The sequence below is a fragment of the Natator depressus genome, chromosome 1 (genome assembly GCF_965152275.1).
Source record: "Natator depressus isolate rNatDep1 chromosome 1, rNatDep2.hap1, whole genome shotgun sequence".
NCBI lineage: Eukaryota > Metazoa > Chordata > Testudines > Cheloniidae > Natator > Natator depressus.
In genome coordinates this window covers 133,119,818-133,142,549 of record NC_134234.1, presented here as the reverse complement: position 1 = coordinate 133,142,549, position 22,732 = coordinate 133,119,818, and the positions used below count along the sequence as shown (strand labels likewise).

The following is a 22,732-nucleotide window of genomic DNA, read 5'->3' as shown; positions in this document are numbered from 1 at the left end:
ACTAACAGTGTAACAGAAAAAATATGAAGCAATGGCAGATGTCTGAATGACATAACGACCCAAAGAAGGCATCAACTCCACAAAAAAATTTCTAGTGTCATTATTAAGATAGCATCATAAATGTGCACCATGCCTGACAAAGGATTAAACCTGCCATACATGCAGCAGGGCCTGGCCCCCAAATAGTTGACATTCTGAAGGCAATTAGTATGTAAACATAAATTTTATAATAGAATGTTGTATTTCATTATTAATACAAATTTATATAAATTTCAATAAATAAATGAATAAAGTTGTAATAAATGCATTGCCTATAAAGATACAGAAAAAAGTGACTGTCTGATCAAACATTGCCTTGTTAGAGAATAAACTTTCTTCCACTACTGAAAAATGTAGCACAGGAATAGAAAGAAAAAAATACTGTTTATATGCAGCAAGTTTGTGCATGTTATTAATTCTATCTCTATGATTTTATATCCGCTCTTTTACTTTAACCTCGTAAAGCACACTTTCTTCAGTACAATATAGCAGTGTAACCGGTACATTCAACTGTAAGTATTTACCATAGAGTACACCCCATAAAACTTGAAGAAAACCACCCAAAGTTTTCTAAGGTGACCAGTGATGTTGGTTGTCTAGCAAGGGAGAACCTAGAGCAGCCTGATTTTCAGAAAATGCTGAACAACCCCCCTTCCCCTCAAATTAGGACTCTTTTTAATGCATTTAAAATTTGGCACCCAAATACTGAGGCACTGAAAAGCACAAGTTACTTTTTGAGAACTGAAGCTAACTGTTGTAACCCCTTTCTATATACTGTACACCCCATCATCTCGCATGCTGTTATTCGTTAGCACTGCACTTTTTAGTCTTTGCCAGAAAAGGCCTTCAGCATGTGGATTCTTAGGCCAGTCAAGAACAGAGCTCTTGCAGATCCTCCTCCTCAGCCTCAGGTACTGGGAATGCTGTAGCACTGGCTCCAGTAGAATGAACACAATCACATCCGTATTCTCATCCATTAGCCTCTGCAGAGCGATATAAAAAGCAGTTTTAAAGTTCCCATTTTTCACATATCTTTCAGTTAGAACAAAGACGGTCTTTCTGCTGTGATGGATGCTCTGTGCAAGGTTGTCAATGACAGCCTTTCCCGGCTCCCAGTCCCTTTCCTCCAAACAAAGTAGAACGTGCTTGTCTCCGTTTTCCTCTAGACGAAATCGTAGTTCATTTATTACCCAGTCAGTTACTGTCGCATCCTGAGTATCATAGGCGATGTAAGCATCATAGAGAGCTTTGTCTGTGGTTATAGATTTGTATCCTTTTATTTTTGCCATACAAGAATGATAAGTATACCAGACATCCCAATAAAATAAATGTTTAGTAACTGCTACCATCATAATGCTAATAATAGTGGAGAAAGAAATATAAAATAATATTTTTGCAACGCTATCCAGAATGCAAGCATGCAGGTCAATTAAGAGAACGCTATGCTGCCTTTGGTCCTCAGGGTTCATGCAAATGACATTTCTGGCTACTTGTGAGATCGGAGTTTTGGTTTTCTGTATCCATCTTATGAAGTTGCTGTTTTTGCAGGTGCAGTCAAAAGGATTCCCTTTTAATTTTAAAACCTTCAAATGTTGTATAAGTCCTGATAAGACAGTTGACTGATTTAAGACTTGCAGTTTGTTATAACTCAAATCCAGGTACAGGAGGCTGCTGACTCTCTCAGGCAACCCAACAACAATCCTGGAAATCTTGTTCTCCCTCAGCAGCAGAGTCTGGAGGGACTGTGTGTAGTTGTACTGGATATCAACAGCCTTCAGTTTGTTCTGACTTAAGTCAAGCAACTTCAGAGACTTAAAGTATCTAAGATTTTCCCAGCTGAGGGTATGTATTTTGTTGTTATTTATATACAATTTAGTTAAGCTCTGAGGCAGATTTTGGAAAGCCCTAGTGGGGATATTTCGAAGTCTGTTGTACGAGATATCTAGATGTGTCAGCTTTTTTAGATGCTTAAACAATTGTATGTGATTCATTTCTCCATTTTTCCATAAGATATCAAGACGGTTTCCTCTGAAGTCTAGTTTTTGAAGGGAGTCACTCCTTAGTTCAAATTTTGTTAGTGCAGAAATGTCATTCCAGCTTAAATTTAAAATTTTTAAGTTAGGAAGGTTTTCAGTAAATAGGAGCTGATGTGCAAAACCTGTCACTAGAAAATAGTGCTTGTTATAGCTAAGATCTAATACCTCTAGGTTAGGTAGTTCTTTAAATGCAGAGGAACTGGTCAAATCCAGTTTATTAAATGAGAGATCTAAATATTTGAGATTAGATAAATAGATTAATTCAGTGCCATTGAAAGCCTGGCCAAGGGCATTTGAAGACAAATTCAAACAAGCTATATCCCCAAAACCTTTAAACTGATTTGGGTTAATGAAGAAGATATTGTTTAAACTCAAATCCAAGGCTGTGCCATATGAGGTACAAAGCTGGTGAAGGAAGTCATATGATTGCTTTTTTTTATCAGAATATATGACAGGAGGGTTCAACTTGTATTTCCACACCAAGGTACGATGATAATTGATCAAATAGTCCTCTTTCTCAAATGATTTTAAAAAAACATGCTTTTCTGTTGTTTGTGGGAATATTTTGTTTTCTTTCAAGTATATTTCCGTGAGGTTTCTAAAAGCCTGGAAGACAGACATATCAGCTCTCTTAATAAAATTTATTCCAAGGTCAAGGACATTTAGCTTTCTCAAAGCAAACAAAGGTTCCAAGTGCAGTTTATCTAATTCTTTGAAGACATAACCTTTAATATATAATCGTTTTAGAGATACTAGAGAAGAAAAGTATGTTGAGAGGTTTAGATATCGTGAGTATATTTGTTTCTGGTAGTTGAAAGATAGGTCAAGTTCCTCTAAAGAAGATAAATTCTGCAAGAATTTTCCAGTAGCTATTTCGCTCATTAAGAAGTTAGATGCAAGGTGCAGCACCTCTAGCTCTGGCATGTTTTCAAACCAAATAGCGGGTACACTAGTGAGTGACATGCTGGATAGAACCAAAGTCTTTAATTTTTTAAGATTCTGGAAAGCCAGAGGATGTATTTGAATGGCAGAGTTTCCAGTGCAGGGTTCACAAGGAAAAGGTGTATTGAAGCATTTTGGACAGTTCCCACTTAAATCAAGAACTTTTAGATGAACTAGTTTCTTAAAATCATTTTGACTGATGTTCTTTATCTTGTTATGGCTCAAATAAAGTTCTTGTAGTGACACAGGCAGTTTGGGTGGCACCCGGGTCAAGTTGTTGTAGGAAAGTGACAGCACAGTCAAACTGGTGAGGGCTGAAAGAGCCCCTTCTTCCATGTTGAAAGGTTTTTCACAGGCATTACCATAGTAACAGTTCTGGTCCATATAGAGTTCCTTCAATTTTGTGAGTTCTTTGAAAGTGTTCTTGCTAATAGTAACAATGTTATTGGACTTTAGACTTAGCGAAGTAATGCTCGGTGAAATCCCTGCAGGCACTCTGGTTAGCTGATTGCCATTAAGATGTAATTCCTGTAAGTGTCTTAAGTTTGAAAAAGTTGCATCTAGTATTTGTAAAGGTTTTGGAGACAAATCAAAATTAGATTCTTCTGGCTTAACATGCCAATTCCAGTTTAATTTAAAAAATGTAAGGTCCTTAAAGTTGTGAAAATCCTTCTTAGAAATCGCTTCAATCCAGTTGAAAGACAATATCAAGCCAGTAACATTTGTATATATTTCCTGAGGGACTGCTCTCAGCTTTTGTTTACTGCAATCAAGGAGAATGGAGGAGCTATTCTGTTTTGCTTTTATTTTACAAGGTAGAACCTTAGAAACCCATTGATGATGAGTGGAGAGACCAAACTCAGGTTGAATCAGGAGGAGTAAGAAGAACAGGTTGTGGGGCATGGTTGCCATATTTACCTAATTAAAAAGAAACAAAGATTAGTGGTTTTGGTATATTGTTGATGACAAGTGCTGTTCATGCGCATATAATATTTCACATTGTAATCTTAATAATTTTTAAATGTGTGTGTCCAAACCACAAAAATACAAACAAAACATACTGCTAGTATAGTGTACAGGTAGTTTGTGATTATTATCAAAATTGACCAGCAACATAATTTCAGTTATTTTATTACTGTTGTTACATGCACTATATGCTGCCCAAAATGGAATAAATAAATTTTTAACAGAAAGCACTATTTCTGAGGGAAATTTCTGTTAAGTTCTTTGAGCAAGAAGGACATTGTAAGATTTTGACCAGTTGTAATCATTACCCTGGTTTTGTTTAATCGCTACTATACTTTTAGTATTTTAATGAAAAGGGTTAGGGTGTGGAATGTTTAACAAATGCTTCCTTTATCCAAAAGGCTAATTAATCGTTGATGTTAAATAAGTGTTTACAAAAACAAGCAGAGAGTTTTAAACAGTCTGACTAAAAATCCCTTCAGCTTTCACTCTCTTGGCTCTTGTGATGTCTCCATTGCACTACTTCTCCTGTCATCATAAGACTTGCTTAGATGAGGATTTTGAGGGCCTTAGCTAGCACGTATTAGCTAGCATGTGTTAACAGCCTAGTATAGACATGGCAGTGTGCCTTTAGCATGTGTAAAGTGGTCAAATTAAAGTTAAACTCTACTCTAGAGATCAACTTGTAGAGTGTCTTTAAATTAATTAGGTGAGAAATGCCAAGATGATCCTGGCAGGCAACCCACACTCCATGCTGCAGAGGAAGGCAAAACAAAAAAACCAAACCCAGGTCCCCGGCAATATGACCTGGTGGGAAATTTCTTCCAGATCCAAAATCTGGTGATCAGCTTGACCCTGAGCACATGAGCAAGACACACTAGCCAGGCATCTATGAGAGAGGATTCTCTGTGCCACCTCAAAGCATCAGTCCACTCTAACCATCTCTCGCCACGGCTGATCTCTAATGCTTCAGAGGAAAGTGATAAATTATATCTATTCAGGGGACACCGTCATAGGGCCTAATCACATGAGCCACAATAGCAGAGGCTCGTTCACCTGCACATCTACCAATGTGATATATGCCATCATGTGCCAGCAGTGCCCCTCTGCCATGTACATTGGTCAAACTGGACAGTCTCTACGTAAAAGAATAAATGGACACAAATCAGACGTCAAGAATTATAACATTCAAAAACCAGTTGGAGAACACTTCAGTCTCTCTGGTCACTCGATTACAGACCTAAAAGTGGCAATACTTCAACAAAAAAACTTCAAAAACAGACTCCAACAAGAGACTGCTGAATTGGAATTAATTTGCAAACTGGATACAATTAACTTAGGCTTGAATAGAGACTGGGAGTGGATGGGTCATTACACAAAGTAAAACTAACTCCCCATGTTTATCCCCACTCCCACCCCCCACTGTTCCTCAGATGTTCTTGTCAACTGCTAGAAATGGCCCACCTTGATTATCACTACAAATGGTCCTCCCCCTCCCTCCGCTCTCCTGCTGGTAATAGCTCACCTTAAGTGATCACTCTGGTTACAGTGTTTATGGTAACACCCATTGTTTCATGTTCTCTGTGTATATAGATCTCCCCACTGTATTTTCCACTGAATGCATCCGATGAAGTGAGCTGTAGCTCACGAAAGCTTATGCTCAAATAAATTTGTTAGTCTCTAAGGTGCCACAAATCCTCCTTTTCTTTTTGCGAATACAGACTAACACGGCTGCTACTCTGAAACCTGTAATTATAACTGTGCATCTGGGAAAACAAATTCTTCCTGATCCCCGCAGGCAACCAGCTGAAGCTCTGAAGCATGAGATCAAGCCACCTCTCAGCTGTCTCTTCAATAAGCTGAAAAAGTTGATCTCTTTAAGCCTCACATTATAAGCCTTGTTTTCCAGCCCCTGGATCATTTCTGTGGCCTCCATTGAACGCTCTCTAGCATTTCTTCATCCTTCTTGAAGGGCAGACACCATGAGTACACATGTAATCTATTAGCAATCTGACCAACGCTGCATACAGAGGCAAGATCACTTCCCTACTTCTACCTGAATTTCCTCTATTTATACATCCCTGGATCACAGTACTCCTTGTTGCCACAGCATAGTCCTGAGAGCTCCTGTTGAGGCAATTCTCTGTGGTGACCTCTGAATCCTGTCCTAGTAACTGCTTTCCTCTGTCTTGGAAATGCTTCGGGGAAAGTAGGTCCATTAATTAATGAGAAGGGGAACAAAATGGTGCCTCAGCAATGGCTGAGGTTCTGAACCTTTTCTTTAACAAGAAAAATGTACTAAAAGATCATATCACACAGTACACTCTCACACACACAAATAAATGCATACATGAGATTCTAACTCAATGTATTGCGTTTTTATAGTGTTCTTAGTAACTCCTATGGGAGCCACACAAACAGGGAGCTGGGACCTGAAGTGAGTGCAGAGGCTCAAGGCAATGATCTCCAAAATAGGTGCTTAAAGTTAAGCTCCTAAATCCCATATTTACACCCATAAAAAAGTGGCTTGATTTTCAAAAGCACTAATCATTTAGCAGCTGCCTTCAATGAGAGGGGCTGAAGGCTCAGCACTTTTGAAAATCAGGCCATTTATTGAGAAGTCTAGCTTTAGGCACACAGCTCAGAAAACGTTGTCCACGTCCTTCAAGTAGATGGTTCAGCGACTCCAGCAGATCCCTTCTGCCAGTCACAGATTTGGAGGATGAACCACTCTCTAGTCTTCGGAGTCCAAACTCTGTCACCTTCCTTTGATGGCAGAATTTGGAGGCAATTCCTTGATCTCATAGAGTTTAATTCCCGTGTGTAAAAGAATCTTGCTTTGTGTAAGGCCTTCAGTACTGTCCCACCTCGTGTGTGTGTGTGTGTGTGTGTGTATATACACACACACATACATACAATACTCAACTGATATTAAAATATCTCCTGATTTCAGGTTCAGTATGGGTGTATGTAAGTGAGTGTGTGTATACACACGGACACACATTAAACAGGAGATTAGGAGATATTTTGAATACCAGTTGAGTATTGTCAAGAAAGGGCAGATACTATGCTACAAATCATATGCATTAAAAACTTGATGAGAGCATGTCCTAAGAAATAACAAGAAGTTTGGCACAATGTGTAATACTCCTGTATAAACATGTCTAGATATCACTCTGTCACACACACACACACTGGCACAAGCTCACAGAGAGAGAGAGAGAGAGAGAGAGAGAAAGTAATAGTCAAATACATTTGTGTGAAAGAAGAACTGTTGAACTGTGAGTTTCAGCAGAAGGATTGAATCACTTACTTGCGGCAATGAAGAATCAACACTAGCAGCTAATTAGATGATTCTAGTGTCGTGGTGCAGTCAAGAGAATGTGCACTTTCCTATGTGGTCTTCTACATTGTAGACTGGCACAAAATCTGCCTTCAGGGCATCTTGTTAAGCGATACAGATAAAGCATCTCACTGAGTGGTTTGCATGAAATACCTTCTCCATCTGAAAGCAGGTGCAAAAGAAGTACGGATGAGGGTTAGAGAGACTATTCCAGCGTTAGGGTTGAGGCACATGATTTTCTTTACACCAGCCCCCACAAAACAGGAAGTGAAGGGGAGGTAAAGAGGAAGGACCAAGAGTAAGTAGAATCAAAAATTAGGAAATATGAAGAGGGTGACCAGACTTCCCATTTTTAAAGGGACAGTCCCATATTTAAGCCCTCCTGCAGCTGTCCCAACTTTTTCTTAAAAGCGGTCAAATTGTCCCGTATCTTCTGTCTCCCTCCCCCATCAGTACCGGCGGGTCCTGCTGCTGGCCGGATCCCTACTCGCCAGCCGCCCGCCCACCAGCGGTGAGTGGGGTGGGGGGGTCGAGTGGCTGACGATGGGGGTGGGTGTGTAAGGCTGGTGGCGGGGAGAAGATGCAGCGCGTGGGGCCAGCCACTCCCCCTGCTGGTCCGTCAGTGCAGCCCCTGCCGCGTGCCGGCTCTCAGCCAGTAGGGCCCCGCCCCCCCGTCCCGTTTCCAGCTGGCACTGGCTGCGAGCTGCAGTGTCTGAGTGCAGGCAGGTGCCAGGCGGCCACCGGTTACGTGTCACTTCTGCTGCCCACACAGCGGCCCTTTATGTGCTCCCCCTCTCACTGTCCTCTCCCTGCTTTGCCCCTTCACCACCTCAGCCCCGTTGCTCCTCCATATCCTCCCCGGCAGGGCGTGCCGCTCCCAGCGCTGTGCGGAGAACCAGCCCCTGGTCAGAGCGCTCAGCTCACCAACACCCTGGCCATCAGGCTCCTTCCTTCCCCCACTGCCTCTGGTCCCTGCATGTGCCAAAGCCCCACACAGTGCTGGCACGGGGAAGCCTCTCCCCCCTTCAGCTAAGCTCTGGAGTCAGGGTGGGCAGGAGGGGGTGATTTCGAGCCTGTTCCTGCCCTGAACCTACAGGTTCCATAACAGTCCCTGGGGCTTAACAGACCCACCCCCACATCCCGCCCTGGGTCCTGCCCCCAGGGAGCGTGGGGCTGGCTGAAGCCCCTGCAGTCAGGTTCCCTGGGCCCTGGTACACAATGCATCCTTAGGGCTTAACCCCTTCCTACCCATGCTGTAGCCAGAGGTGGCTGGCTTATGTTGATGGCCAGCAGCAGCCTGGAGGTGTTAGCTGCCTTTCAACACTGTGTAGGCAGTAAGGGACAAGCTGCTTCCAGCCACACTGGCAGGGGATGGGGGGTGAGGGGAAAGAGAGAAACTCTGCAAAGACATGGGCCAGGTCATCCCTTCCCTCCCGCACAGTGCCAAAAGGCTGCTGCTGGCCACATTTTGGTGTGAACCCTGGCAGAAATCTGGGTTGCGGGAGGAGTGACCCTGGGTGCCCTTGCCCCCACGTGTTGCCTCAGGAAGACGTGGTGCCAGATACTAGGGGAGGTGGGTCTGTCCCAGGAGCCCAGCCAGGCATGGAGGGTGGAGAGCACTGGGCAGGGAGGGTCGGGTCGGTTGGTTGGTTACCCCCCTCACCACCCCCAACCCCCTCGCTGTGTGAAAGAGGTATACGGAAGTGTGTGTGTGTCACTTCTCTCTGTGTGCATGTGCAGGGGTGGAGAGAAATAGGGGTGTGTGTCACCCCTCCCCATGTGAACCCTAAAGCCTTAAAGAGAAGAAGGTGGATAAAAAGAATCCAACTACCCAGTATTTCTTTTTAGCAGGGACTCAGTCAACTTGATGTTAATATGAATGTTTGTATTGCATAGTTCTGATTGATCGCTTGAATACGAGTAATTTTACCAGGTGTCCCGTATTCAGCATAGGGAAATATGGTCACCCTAAGTATGAACTACATGTCTGCATGGTGAGGGGGGAAAATAAAGGCTCAGACCAGTTATGGTCAATTAAACATCACATGGAATTATTCTACAAGACTAGGGGTATATTCCTGTGGCCTGGCTGAATTCCAGTTTTGATAATTACATTCTGCTTACATAAATTCACCGTTTAGTTTTACTAGAAGTTTTTGTTCATTCCTTTCCTGTGACACTGTTGTGTAATGTTGCTAAGATAGAATAGCTACCATACTTGTAAAATTCTTTAAAGCACTTTGGGATCCTTCAGGGTAGCAGTTAACCATATTTAGAAAATGCTATTCGTTATCAGGAACTTATGAAAGCGAAAGAGTATGACTAAAGAGCAATCGTAGAAAAGACAAAACAACATTAGATGTAAAAATGAGAATAACACATTGAAACTAACAACAAAGGAGAGAGAATGACCTGGAAGTAAAAGAGAGCGGCATTAAAATTAATTATTTAGTAAGGAAGTAAAGATTTAAGTGGTTGTTTCATTTGAAGTCAAAGCTAAATGTTGGTCATAGCATGATCTGTGGGTTTTGTTCTGTTTTTTGCTGGAAAAGATTCTTTAGGGGTGCCAACATTCTATGCATTACTTAATTTGCCTTCTCCACTTATCTGTAGGCCCTATGTTATGGCAATCCTTCCTCTAGCCAAGGGAGACAGATATGGCTATGTCCAAGGCCCATCAGCATGATCTGGCCAAGAGTCATTCGACAGTGAGGTAATGTACTCCCTTTTAAACAAGAGGCTGAGCACTCTGCCTCCATAGCAGCTCAATTTATCCAAAGGTGTCCAGTCCGATTGGAAGCTCTCATCACCAGGTGTTTTTGCAAAGCTGCACTAGACCAGCTCCCAAGCATTGTTTATTATTTGTATCGCGGTGGTTCCCGGAGGCCCCACTCAGGACCCATTGTGCTAGACACCCTAAAGGCAGATAGGAAGACATTCTTAATGGAAATTGTGTACAATGCTGGGCACTGTAATGAAAAATTCTACCAGACCTGTTAACCAAACTCTTCGGTAGAGCAAGACAACAATTCAGGATAAATAATATAGTTGGGAAATGTAGTTCCCTTTTCCGTTGTCTTCTATAAATGTAGACGTTATTCATAATTGTTTGCCAAATAGGTTAAGCAAACTGATTTCAACCTATGGATTCTTTATGATTATGATGATTTGGTACTAGTCTCCTAATATGGCATTGTTTCTGTTCCCTGATTGGCAACCAAAGCTTAATACATAAAAGCAGTGCCTAATTCACACCCCTGAGCAGCATAACATATCAATTGAAGCTGTAGTATGGCCATCGCTGAAGTCAGGAGTAGGAAGGAGTGTGGAATCTGGCACATAGACTCAGTTGCTGCACTGATGCACTTATTTGAGGTCTGGAAATTCTGCGTTACGGTGAGAGAGCCTTACAAAGCTCAAGCTATGTATTTTATTAAAGTGAAGGTTAGGACACTCTCTCTCGTGCAAAAGACTTTAAACATTGGAACAACCTACATAGGGATATGGTGAATTCTCCATCATTTGAAGTCTTTAAATCGAGTTTGGATGTCTTCCTAAAAGATATACTAAAAGAGAGAGGCATTAAAATTAATTATTTAGTAAGGAAGTGAAGATTTAAGTGGTTGTTTCATTTGAAGTCAAAGCACCAGAAGCTATGGACTTTATGCAGGAATTACTGGGTGAAATTCAGTGGCCTGTGTTATGGAGGAAGTCAGATCAGGTTAGATGATCACACTGATCCCTTCTGGCACTAAAATCTATGAATGGTTTCTATTGCTCCTCTGCCTGACTGGTATTGCCCTGCTCATAGGGTTTTATGCCAGAGGAGGAAAGTATGAACTGCCAAAAGATTAACAGGACTAAAACATTGTACATAGGATATTTAAAATTTTTTGCACGAGAGAGTATGTGCTTGGATTGAATCCACAGATCTTTATATATGTCATATTAACATGTACCAACCACACACCCCTTATATACAATATATTCATGTACCTTTGTTAGTCTCAATGTATTAGCTGTCTTTATGGTAGATATCTGGTCTACAATTGGCAGGAAACACTGTCCAACTGCTTCTATGAAGTTGCCCCCACAAACGCAACCATGACAGGTTTCAGAGTAGCAGCCGTGTTAGTCTGTATCCGCAAAAAGAGAAGGAGTACTTGTGGCACCTTAGAGACTAACAAATTTACTTGAGCATAAGTCTTCATGAGCTACAGCTCACTTCATCGGATGCATGCAGTGGAAAATACAGTGGGGAGATTTATATACACAGAGAACATGAAACAGTGAGTATTACCATACACACTGTAATGACAGTGATCAGGTAAGGTGAGCTATTACCAGCAGGAGAGCCCGGGGGGGGGGGAAGGGAGGGGCGGGAAGAGAACCTTTTGTAGTGATAATCAAGGTGGGCAATTTCCAGCAGTTGTCAATTTGTTAGTCTCTAAGGTGCCACAAGTACTCCTTTTCATGTAATATCAAGTGTCAATTATCCAGTCCAGACTAGATTGTATACAACATTATTTCATATATTTGCCAAATGCATGGTTGAATTTACTGTTTTCCATTTTTCAGCTCTTCTTTTCACTACAATCACTGTAGATCATAGTAACAGTGTAGTAATTGAATGTGTTCCCAGTGTAAATAACTAATGACTGTAGAATGCTGTGAATATGTAAAGTGTTGTTAAATATTATTTAATAAAATAAATGTTATTATTAAAATATTATCAGCAAAGGATACAGTCATCAATTTTGTGCATCAAAGATAACAGCCATTTATGTGAAGTTTCACACATTTGTTTTAGAGTAACAGCCGTGTTAGTCTGTATTCGCAAAAAGAAAAGGAGTACTTGTGGCACCTTAGAGACTAACCAATTTATTTGAGCATGAGCTTTCGTGAGCTACAGCTCACTTCATCGGATGCATACTGTGGAAACTGCAGAAGACATTATATACACACAGAGACCATGAAACAATACCTCCTCCCACCCCACCCCACTCTCCTGCAAACATTTGTTTGCGTTTTGCACATATTGTTTATTTTGTTGCACATTTTGCAGTCCATATTTTTTCAAGGAATTTTCAAATTCAATCAATACATACTTTAATTATAGATACTTTTGTGTAACATTTGGTTTTGCTGTCTCCAATCTGGGAAGAGATAAAGCCAATTAATATCCATTTGGATTGTTGCATATCTATTGCTGAGTATTGGGAACACTTTGTTGAATTTTGCAGTAGTTCTCTTGACATAAAATTCATTATATAATGATAATTTAAACACAGAATCCCAAAATATGTTGAATTATTTAAAATACATGCATATGAAATGTATAACAAAAGCTACAGATTTCATTTTCAATATTCATTAATAAAATGATTCATTTGTCAAATTACTAATATCAGAAATAACGTAGGGAACTTAAAGGAACAAAAACTAGTTTGTGCAACCATTGTAGTCCAAGAAATGACTATATTTCTTTGCTCTCACATTTTTGTTATGTAATCTTACATTTCGTGTCTCTTTTGAACCATTTAAATACCTTTAGTTTGTCTTTAAAGGTCTTATTTTAAAAAAAGCTATCCAGCATGTCACTCTTTCTAATATTGTGATTATAAAAATAACATTTATTGGCTATTTTTTTTCACTCTTCTGTTTTAAAAGTTCTTGTGATGAGTTCAAGCATTGTTTTGTGTACAAGAAATAATTCTTTTGTTTATTGTATAAGTAGAGAACAATTTGGGGTAACATTGTAACACATTCGAAGTGCCTCAGTGACTTAGGTGTCTAAGTCCCATTGACTTTCAATGAGACATAGCCCTGGTCTACACTAGGAGTTGAGGTTGAATTTAGCAGCGTTAAATCGATTTAACCCTGCACCCGTCCACACGACGAAGCCCTTTTTTCGACTTAAAGGGCTCTTAAAATTGATTTCCTTACTCCACCCCCGACAAGGGGATTAGTGCTGAAATCGGCCTTGCTGGGTCGAATTTGGGGTACTGTGGACACAATTAGATGGTATTGGCCTCCGTGAGCTATCCCAGAGTGCTCCATTGTGACCGCTCTGAACAGCACTCTCAACTCAGATGCACTGGCCAGGTAGACAGGAAAAGGCCTGCGAACTTTTGAATTTCAATTTCCTGTTTGGTCAGCGTGGCAAGCTGCAGGTGACCATGCAGAGCTCATCAGCAGAGGTGACCATGATGGAGTCCCAGAATTGCAAAAGAGCTCCAGCATGGACTGAACGGGAGGTACGGGATCTGATCGCTGTATGGGGAGAGGAATCCGTGCTATCAGAACTCCGTTGCAGTTTTTGAAATGCCAAAATATTTGTCAAAATCTCCCAGGGCATGAAGGACAGAGGCCATAACAGGGACCCTTAGCAGTGCCGCATGAAACTTAAGGAGCTGAGGCAAGCCTACCAGAAAACCAGAGAGGCGAACGGCCGCTCCGGGTCAGAGCCCCAAACATGCCGCTTCTATGATGAGCTGCATGCCATTTTAGGGGGTTCAGCCACCACTACCCCAGCCGTGTTGTTTGACTCCTTCAATAGAGATGGAGGCAACATGGAAGCTGGTTTTGGGGACGAGGAAGATGATGATGAGGTTGTAGATAGCTCACAGCAAGCAAGCAGAGAAACCGGTTTTCCCAACAGCCAGGAACTGTTTCTCACCCTGGACCTGGAGCCAGTACCCCCCGAACCCACCCAAGGCTGCCTCCCGGACCCGCCAGGTGGAGAAGGGACCTCTGGTGAGTGTACCTTTTAAAATACTATACATGGTTTAAAAGCAAGCATGTTTAATGATTAATTTGCTCTGGCGTTTGCGGCTCTCCTGGATGTACTCCCAAAGCCTTTGCTGGGGAGGGCAGCCTTATTCCATCCACCATGATAGGACACTTTACCACTCCAGGCCAGTAGCATGTACTCAGGAATCATTGTAGAACAAAGCATTGCAGTGTATGTTTGCTGGCGTTCAAACAACATCCATTCTTTATCTCTCTGTGTTATCCTCAGGAGAATGATATCATTCATGGTCACCTGGTTGAAATAGGGTGCTTTTCTTAAGGGGACACTCAGAGGTGCCCATTCCTGCTGGGCTGTTTGCCTGTGGCTGAACAGAAATGTTCCCTGCTGTTAGCCACAGGGAGGGGGGAGGGGGGAGGTGCTAGCCATGCGCTGGGGGAAGGCAAAATGCGACCTTGGAATGAAAGCACATGTGCTATGTATGTAATGTTAACAGCAAGGTTTACCGTGAAAGAGTGTACCCATTGTTCTATAAAATGTGTCTTTTTAAATACCACTGTCCTTTTTTTTTTCTCCACCAGCTGCATGTGTTTCAAGGATCACAGGATCTTCTCCTTCCCAGAGGCTAGCGAAGATTAGAAGGCGAAAAAAACGCACTCGTGACGAAATGTTCTCTGAGCTCATGCTGTCCTCCCACACTGACAGAGCACAGACGAATGCTTGGAGGCAGACAATGTCAGAGTGCAGGAAAGTACAAAATGACTGGGAAGAGAGGTGGCAGGCTGAAGAGAGGGCTGAAGCTGAAAGGAGGTGGCAGCATGATGAGAGAAGGCAGGACTCAATGCTGAGGCTGCTGGAGGATCAAACTAATATGCTCCAGCGAATCGTCCCAGACCTGCAACACCATGCGGTCCCACCAGTCTGTGCTTGTTTCCCGAGCCCAGAATCGGCGTTCCACAGCATGAACCTGCCCCATTAGGCATGAACCTGCCCCACATGAACATGAACCTGCCCCATATGCAGCATGAACCTGCCCCACATTGCCAGGGCCCGTGATTTGAAAGAAGTCTGTATCCATGTCCTCATCACTCTCGTCACCGCTCTGACATTGCCTACTCTCCCAGTATCGCTTTGCCAGGTTCTGGTGCTGCATATACTGCTGGATAATGCGCGTGGTGTTTAATGTGCTCCTAATTGCCAAAGTGATCTGAGCGGGCTCCATGCTTGCCGTGGTATGGCATCTGCACAGAAAAAAAGCGCGGAATGATTGTCTGCCGTTGCCCTGACGGAGGGAGGGGCGACTGACGACATGGCTTACAGGGTTGGCTTACAGGGAATTGAAATCAACAAAGGGGGTGGCTTTGTGAGAAACTGAATGGCCCCCCTCGAGGATAGAACTCAAAACTGGGTTTAGCAGGCAGTTGATTTCACGGAGGGAGGGAGGAGAAAATGAATACAAAACAAATCTGGTCTATTTCTTGTTTTGAGCCACTTTATCTATTTTTATACATCTTGCTGACAGCAGACTGTGCAGTTCGACCGCTAGCCATCCTCATCTCCTGGGTGCTCGGCAGAAGACGGTGCAGTATGACTGCTGGCCATCGTCTTCTGCTGGCTGCTGATTAAAAGACAGTGCACTGCCGGTAGGACTCAATCGCCATGAGCCAAAACTTAAAAGGGAAATGACCTGGTTGAGTCACTCCCATGTTTGCCCAGGCACCCCGACCTCATCGAGGTTGGTTAAAAGAGCACCCAGGACTACGTCGACGACGGCTACCAGTCATACTGCACTGTCTGCTGCCAAAAGGCAATAAACTGCTGCTGCGTAGCAACGCAGTACCACGTCTGCCAGCACCCAGGAGACATACGGTGACGGTGAGCTGAGCGGGCTCCATGCTTGCCGTGGTATGGCGTCTGCGCAGGTAACTCAAGAAAAAAGGCGCAAAACGATTGTCTGCCCTTGCTTTCACGGAAGGAGGGAGGGAACGGGGCCTGACGATATGTACCCAGAACCACCCGCGACAATGTTTTAGCCCCATTAGGCAGTGGGATTTCTACCCAGAATTCAAATGGGTGGTGGAGACTGAGGGAACTGTGGGATAGGTACCCACAGTACAACGCTCCAGAAGTTGACGGTTGCCTCGGTACTGTGGACACACTCTGCCGACTACATGCACTTAGAGCATTTGTGTGGGGACGCACACAATCGACTGTATAAAAGCGCTTTCTACAAAACCGACTTCTATAAATTCGACCTAATTTCGTAGTGTAGACATACCCTTAGTTTCCTAAGTCACTTTTGAAAAAGGACTTTGCTTATTAAGTCCCTTCGGTGCTTTTGAAAATGTTTCCCTTGTTGAATCACACTTTTCTTGCAGCTCAGTGTTTGCATTAAGGAATTTGTGTCATTCTAGTAGGATTGTTTACTAAAATCACGAAATTTCCACATAGAAGAAAATGAATATATTTCTTTGTAAAGGTTAAAACAAGAATGGTGTGATATGTATTGGTTATCTGCTGCCAGCTGTGGTCCCTGCAACACATAAGAAATATTATTTCCACACTATTTGGTCTTTGGGGTACTGAAAGCAACAACAAAAGTGTCTGTATATGTTGATCTGAAATTAACAACAATGCACCTGATTGTCCCCTCATATTTCCTGTGTGGAGGGTAACCTCTACAGGGGCAGATCATAGAATATCAGGGTTGGAAAGGACCTCAGGAGGTCATCTAGTCCAATCCTCTGCTCAAAGCAGGACCAATCCCCAATTTTTGGCCCAGATCCGTAAATGGCCCCCTCAAGGATTGAACTCACAACCCTGGGTTTAGCAGGCCAATGCTCAAACCACTGAGCTATCCCTCCCTGGTCAGGTACTTCTGTGGCCTGGGCCATCACTGCCCCCATTAGCCTCCTGCAGTGTTCCATGGCTGGGGATGGAACTAGAGCAGGAGTGGGCAAACTTTTTGGCCCGAAGGCCACATCTGAATATGGAAATTGTGTGGTGGGCCATGAATACTCGTGAAATTGGGGGCTGGGGTGCAGGATGGGGCTCCATGCTGAGGTAGGAGGTTGGAGTATGAGGGGGTGAGGGCTCTGGGTGGAGGGGGGTGGGCTCTGGGGTGGGGCTGGGGATGAGGGTTGAGGGTGCAGGAGGTTGCTCCGGGCTGGGATGGAGGGGTTCTGTGGGAGGCAGATCAGGGCTGGAACAGGGGGTTGGGGCGCGGGAGGGGGTCAGGGGTGCAGGCTTCACGCGGTGCTTACCTCAAGCACCTCCCAAAAGAAGCAGAATGTCCCCCCTCCAGTTCCTATGCAGCAGCGCAGCCAGGCAGCCCCTGCAGCTCCCATTGGCCGCGGTTTCCGGCCCATGAAAGCTGCAGGGGCAGCGCTTGGGGTGGGGGCAGTGTGCGAAGCCCCCTAGCTGCCTCTACAAATAAAGCCAGAGGGAGGACATGCCGCAGCTTCCAGGAGCCAAGCAGGGCAAGCCCCAGTTCTCTCTCCCTGGCGGGAGCTCGAGGGCCAGGTTAAAATGTCTGGAGGGCTGGATGAGGCCCCCAGGCCATAGTTTGCCCACCCCTGGACTAGAGGGAAGTACAGTGTCTTACCACCACCATGACATACACACCAGTCCCAAGGCAAAGCAATGGGAAAAAATTAATGCAGCCTGCATCATTAACTTTTGTGCAGGCTTTTTTCCATGCTCGAACATCTCCTTTAAAGCAGAAGTTGAGGCTTTACTCAGTGTCTTTGACATATTTATTTATTTGTAGCAACTACAGTGTGCCAGTTGCGTTACAGACCGACACATTTCCTCCCCACCCCAGGTCCCCCTAAAGAGCATGCAATCTAACAGTAAACATAACCCATGCCTCTCCTCTTACTCCTTTGCTTGGATGGTATTACCTAACAAGACATTTTACAAGCCATGTCTGGCGAAATAGGGGGATGAGCTGATGAGGATTACAAAAATAAGGTTGCAAGGTTACTTACTTGTTATGCACGTCTTATTCCACAATATTTACAAAAATTGAGGGTGTGTGGTCCCAGCCCGCTAAAATTCCCTTCCAGGGTCCAATGCTCCTGCCTCAGCCCCCCTCCTAACACCTTCTATCCTTATTCCACATGGCAACTGTACACATGCCATTTTGTGACCATTCCTCCTCTCCCACAACTAGAAAGCTGGCAAAGCCATTCATCCAGGAGAGGAGCGTTGCCTGTTTCCTTTTCTGTCTGAGGGAGAAGGGCCCGTGTCAAGAGGTCTGCTGCAGGTGTTCAGGAATGTCATGGGCCAGTGACTGACAGGCCCTAGCTAGGACACATTCCCCACACCTATGGGCTAGGGAAAGTTTGGGCCAAACTGCCTCTGCCTGCTCTTGCAGGAGCTCTAACTGCTGATTCAATACCAAGGATGGTTAGCTCTGCCCCTGGGAGTTCTTCAGTCAGCCTGCATGACTGGCATAGGAGACTATTGGAAACCTTGTGTGACTGGGGGGCCTACTGATGTCTGGCTCGGAGGTCCTGGAGGGGGCCCCCACCTAAGCCACTGTTTTCGCCTCTCCTCCTCCCCACCCTACCTAGAAGAATAGCTTTGGTTGCAGCTGGTCTAGTTTCTCACTCCCAGTGGTGGCAGGCCCCAGCCCTGAGAGAAGCTATTCCTCCCCAGCATACCTGGCTTGAGGGGGTGGGTGTGTGGAATGACTGATTGCAAGTAGACTGTTGCCAGCACAAAGCTTAGGAAAGCTATAGAATTTGGCTTATCGTTATATATAGAGGCCCTTCTGCCTGGATGGCATTGCCATATGGGTTTCCATGCCAGTTACAGGAGGGCATAGATAACAATCAAAAGCCTACATAACACTGCATATATCACTTCTGCACAGTGCCCCTGTCCGTGTTAGTGCAAATACTGGTGCCATCTACCCTGCTTGAGATTCTCAGCTTTGACTCCTCTCTTGGTAGTAGGCACCTATACTGTTAGCAAGACGAGAGGGGAGAGGAGGACTGTCCTTGCAACTTTTAGCCCCATGGTTGGAGTATTCACCTGGGATGTAGGAGACTCTCCTCTCTCTCCCAGTTCAAATACCAGCTCTGCTCAAGGGGAGAAAGGGCTTGAAGGCTCTGCCACATCTCACGTGAGTGCCCAAACCACTGGGGCTATGCCAGACGCTCATGGAGGGCTCTCTCAGCCTCTCCTGCTGAAGATGTTCCGCAGTGAGTGACTATTGAAAGCGTTATTGGTGCAAGGGGACTGAAGCCTGGCTCGCTTGCCTCCCAGATGAATGCTCTAACCACGGGCTAGAGAGTCATTCTTCAACTTGTGCTCTCTTTCTTGTTCTTGCTCCGGCCCAGTGACTCTTTCATTATTTCATAGTGGAACAGCTTCAGTAGGCGAGAATGAGACTCCCTTGCACCAAAATATTCTATACCGCAGAGGTTAGGGCATGCCCTTGAGAAGTAACAGACCCTTGTTCAAATCCCATCTCACCAGAGGGAACTTTACTGCAAAAACTTAGATGTCAAGTGAGTTTAGGCACCTGCAGGATTAGGCAGCAGCTGAGCAGGAGTCTTGTGAATGCCGTGAGGCCTATTCTGGGTTTAGGTGCCTAAAGTGGCAGCTAATTCCTTTTTGTCACTCTACCCCCCCCAAGCTTCTCTTAGCCAACAATGACATTATGGAGATAATTATAGTCACACATTTTATTATGAACTTTGCTTCCTCATATGCAGAGCATCCAAGAGCATTACTGCTAAAGGAATTATGGGCTTTCAAATACACATTTGGGCCTGAAACACTGGAAAAGAGTGATGTTGTGGCAGTCTCATGTGACAACCAGAAAACAAAATACTTAAAATTCATACACACTCTGCTTCAGGAACTTTTTTTTTCAGTCTCGTATGTTTAAATAACTGTTTCCATTGAGTCATTTCAATGAAAAAGCAGCTCTCCAATTAGGAAAGTAAAAGTGAAAAAGAGTTTTAAGGAAAAAAGACCTATGCTTGATAGAGTGCTTACAAAAGATAATCACTCTCTTTAATGTGGAGTATAATATATGTAAGAAAAGAGCAGACCATGGATTATATTTTTTGCTATGTAAACAGCAGGTACTTTCAGATGCATTCTCACCACTGAGCTAGCTTAGTAGAAGCCTAGTAAAAAGAGGACGACTTGTGGCACCTTAGAGACTAGCAAATGTATTTGAGCATAAGCTTTTGTGAGCTACAGCTCATTTCATCAGATGCATGCAGTGGAAAATACAGTGGGGAGATTTATATACACAGAGAACGTGAAACAATGGTTGTTACCATACACACTGTAACGAGAGTGATCAGGTAAGGTGAGCTATTACCAGCAGGAGAGGGGGGGGAAAAAAAACCCCTTAGTGTAACTGATGTAATGTGTCAGGTGTGCAGCTGTTACTGAGCTGAGAATGGTGGTGATAAAGGGGATGGAACAGTCAGGAAAAAATGTTTGAGACTGAAGTTAGACCCAGTGTCTTCAGTTTTGCAAATTCACAACTTTGCAGACAGTATATGAATTGGTTGCAATTGTTTTAAAAAAATCCCAGCCATCTGCAATATAGAGATTTAAAAAAAACCAAACCCTTCATTGTCTCAATTTTTTCTGAAACTGCACTAGCAAAAAAACATATTTTTGTTTGTTTCTGTCATCTCTTCAAAAGGCCAAATCTACCAGGTTTGCTTCCACTGAGATGTTTTGCTGCCTGCAACATACCTTAGTAAGAGAGAGAACGAAAGAAAGAAAGAAAGAACCGGTGGAGAGAGAAAATCACTAATTTAGGATTAGCCGCTGCTCTGCCACCACTCCTTCATATCAGAAATTGTTATCTTGTGGGGTTAGGGAAACCCTACATTAAAACAAAAAATTCATTTTGGATTCCAAGGGTGTTTCTATTGATGAGCCCAGAAAAGACAAGAGAGGATTCAGACGTGCCTTCTTTAAGCCTCTCATATGGGTTCAATTCTCTCCTGTCCCAAATTCAGAACCTCATGCCCCCAGCTCCCAAATTTGACACAAAAAAAAAATCAGATAACTTCATAAATACACAACAATGTTTAGACATCAGTAAGTATGTACTAATGAGGTGGTAGCACAGGTTAGTGGCTAGATTACTAAACTAACAGCCAGAAGCCCTGGCTTCTGCTCTTAGGTCTGCCACTGGTTTACTGCGTGATCTTGTGGGAATCACTTGACTGAGCTGTTTCAGAGTAGCAGCCGTGTTAGTCTGTATTCGCAAAAAGAAGAGGACGACTTGTGGCACCTTAGAGACGAACAAATTTATTTGAGCATAAGCTTTCGTGAGCTATAGCTCACTTCATCGGATCGGTGCATCCGATGAAGTTAGCTGTAGCTCATGAAAGTTTATGCTCAAATAAATTTGTTAGTCTCTAAGGTGCCACAAGTACTCCTTTTCTTTTTGACTGAGCTGGATGTCAATTTCTCCATCTGTAAAAATGGGGATAATACAACTAGTAAAAGTAATTTGAGATCCCTGGATGAAAAGTGCTATTATGACTTATTATCATGAATCAATGGGCAAATTAGACTTGGGTCTCTGGTTTTTCAGATGAGTGCTCTACTACAGATCTTGTTTTGAGAGGCCTTTGAAAAGCAAGGTTCAACAAGCATTGAGGCAGGAAATGATGAGGACAAGGCAAGAAGTGCATTTTCTATTTTTGGTGTGCAATGTTGCTTAATAGCTGGTTCCGTTGGCAGCCCACACACAGCCAGCCTCCCGCCCTCCTTTTGTTTTTAGCTCTCAAATATTACTGTTATATTTCCTCATAGAACACCCTTTATGCAACATAATATGCCTGCTTTATATTTACAGTGTATCTATCGCCTGAGGGATTCCCACATGTTATTGCTGTAGAACAAAAAGCAAGATGATCTGGGGTTTCTAAGCATAGCACCAGCTGCACAACAAGATGTCTTATGTAGTCTACAACCTGCCCCTTAGTCCCACTCATGTTAGCATGGCACCAGCTAAGGCAGGATGGGTCCTGCAATTAATCAGCTGTAACCAAAGATGTATTTCCAATCAAGATGCTCATAGTATTATGATGGTCACACTATAATTAAGGTACAGAAGGGCACAGCCCTACAGCACATGTGACTGCTAGTAAAATATTGATAATTCTGTCAAAGCCATCCCATTAGATGGCTAAGAAGTGTTGAGTGTAGTCAGTATTTGGCTGGGCTCTTTCCACAGAAATAACATATTTATGAAACATGTGGGGGCTTTGTTCACCAAAATGTTGCTAACAGGCTTCCAGATTTACGCCACTCTCTATGTGCTAAATTAGGACCAAGTTGTCATTACTCCCACATGGAGGCCCACTGACTTCAAAGGATCAAAATCTAACTATCTAGGGACTAAAACAAGCTTTGCAGTGTGACCTGAAAGTAAATAGTCAGACCCTGGGAGCCAGATTCAGAAAGGGGCTGAGGCATTGTGTTGCAACACCTCATTTTTAGGCTCATAGAAAATCACTGGGATCCACAAAGCCTGAGCTAGGCCCTAGCCCAGGGGTCGGCAGCCTTTCCAAAGTGGTGGGCCGAGTCTTCATTTTTTCACTCTCATTTAAGGTTTCACGTGCCAGTAATACATTTTTAGAAGGTCTCTCTCTCTCTCTC

General features: G+C 43.5%; 1 protein-coding gene across 1 annotated transcript; it reads right to left on the bottom strand.

Annotated features, from left to right (window-relative positions):
• Positions 1 to 481: 481 nt before the first annotated feature.
• Positions 482 to 7,423, bottom strand: LOC141983117 (toll-like receptor 8). The gene is made up of 2 exons (XM_074945857.1): positions 7,297 to 7,423; positions 482 to 3,935 (listed from the first exon to the last, which is right to left on the bottom strand). Exon 2 carries the CDS (start codon positions 3,927 to 3,929, stop codon positions 807 to 809), a length of 3,123 nt encoding a protein of 1,040 aa, XP_074801958.1. The 5' UTR covers positions 3,930 to 3,935; positions 7,297 to 7,423; the 3' UTR covers positions 482 to 806.
• Between the last annotated feature and the right edge of the window lie 15,309 nt (positions 7,424 to 22,732).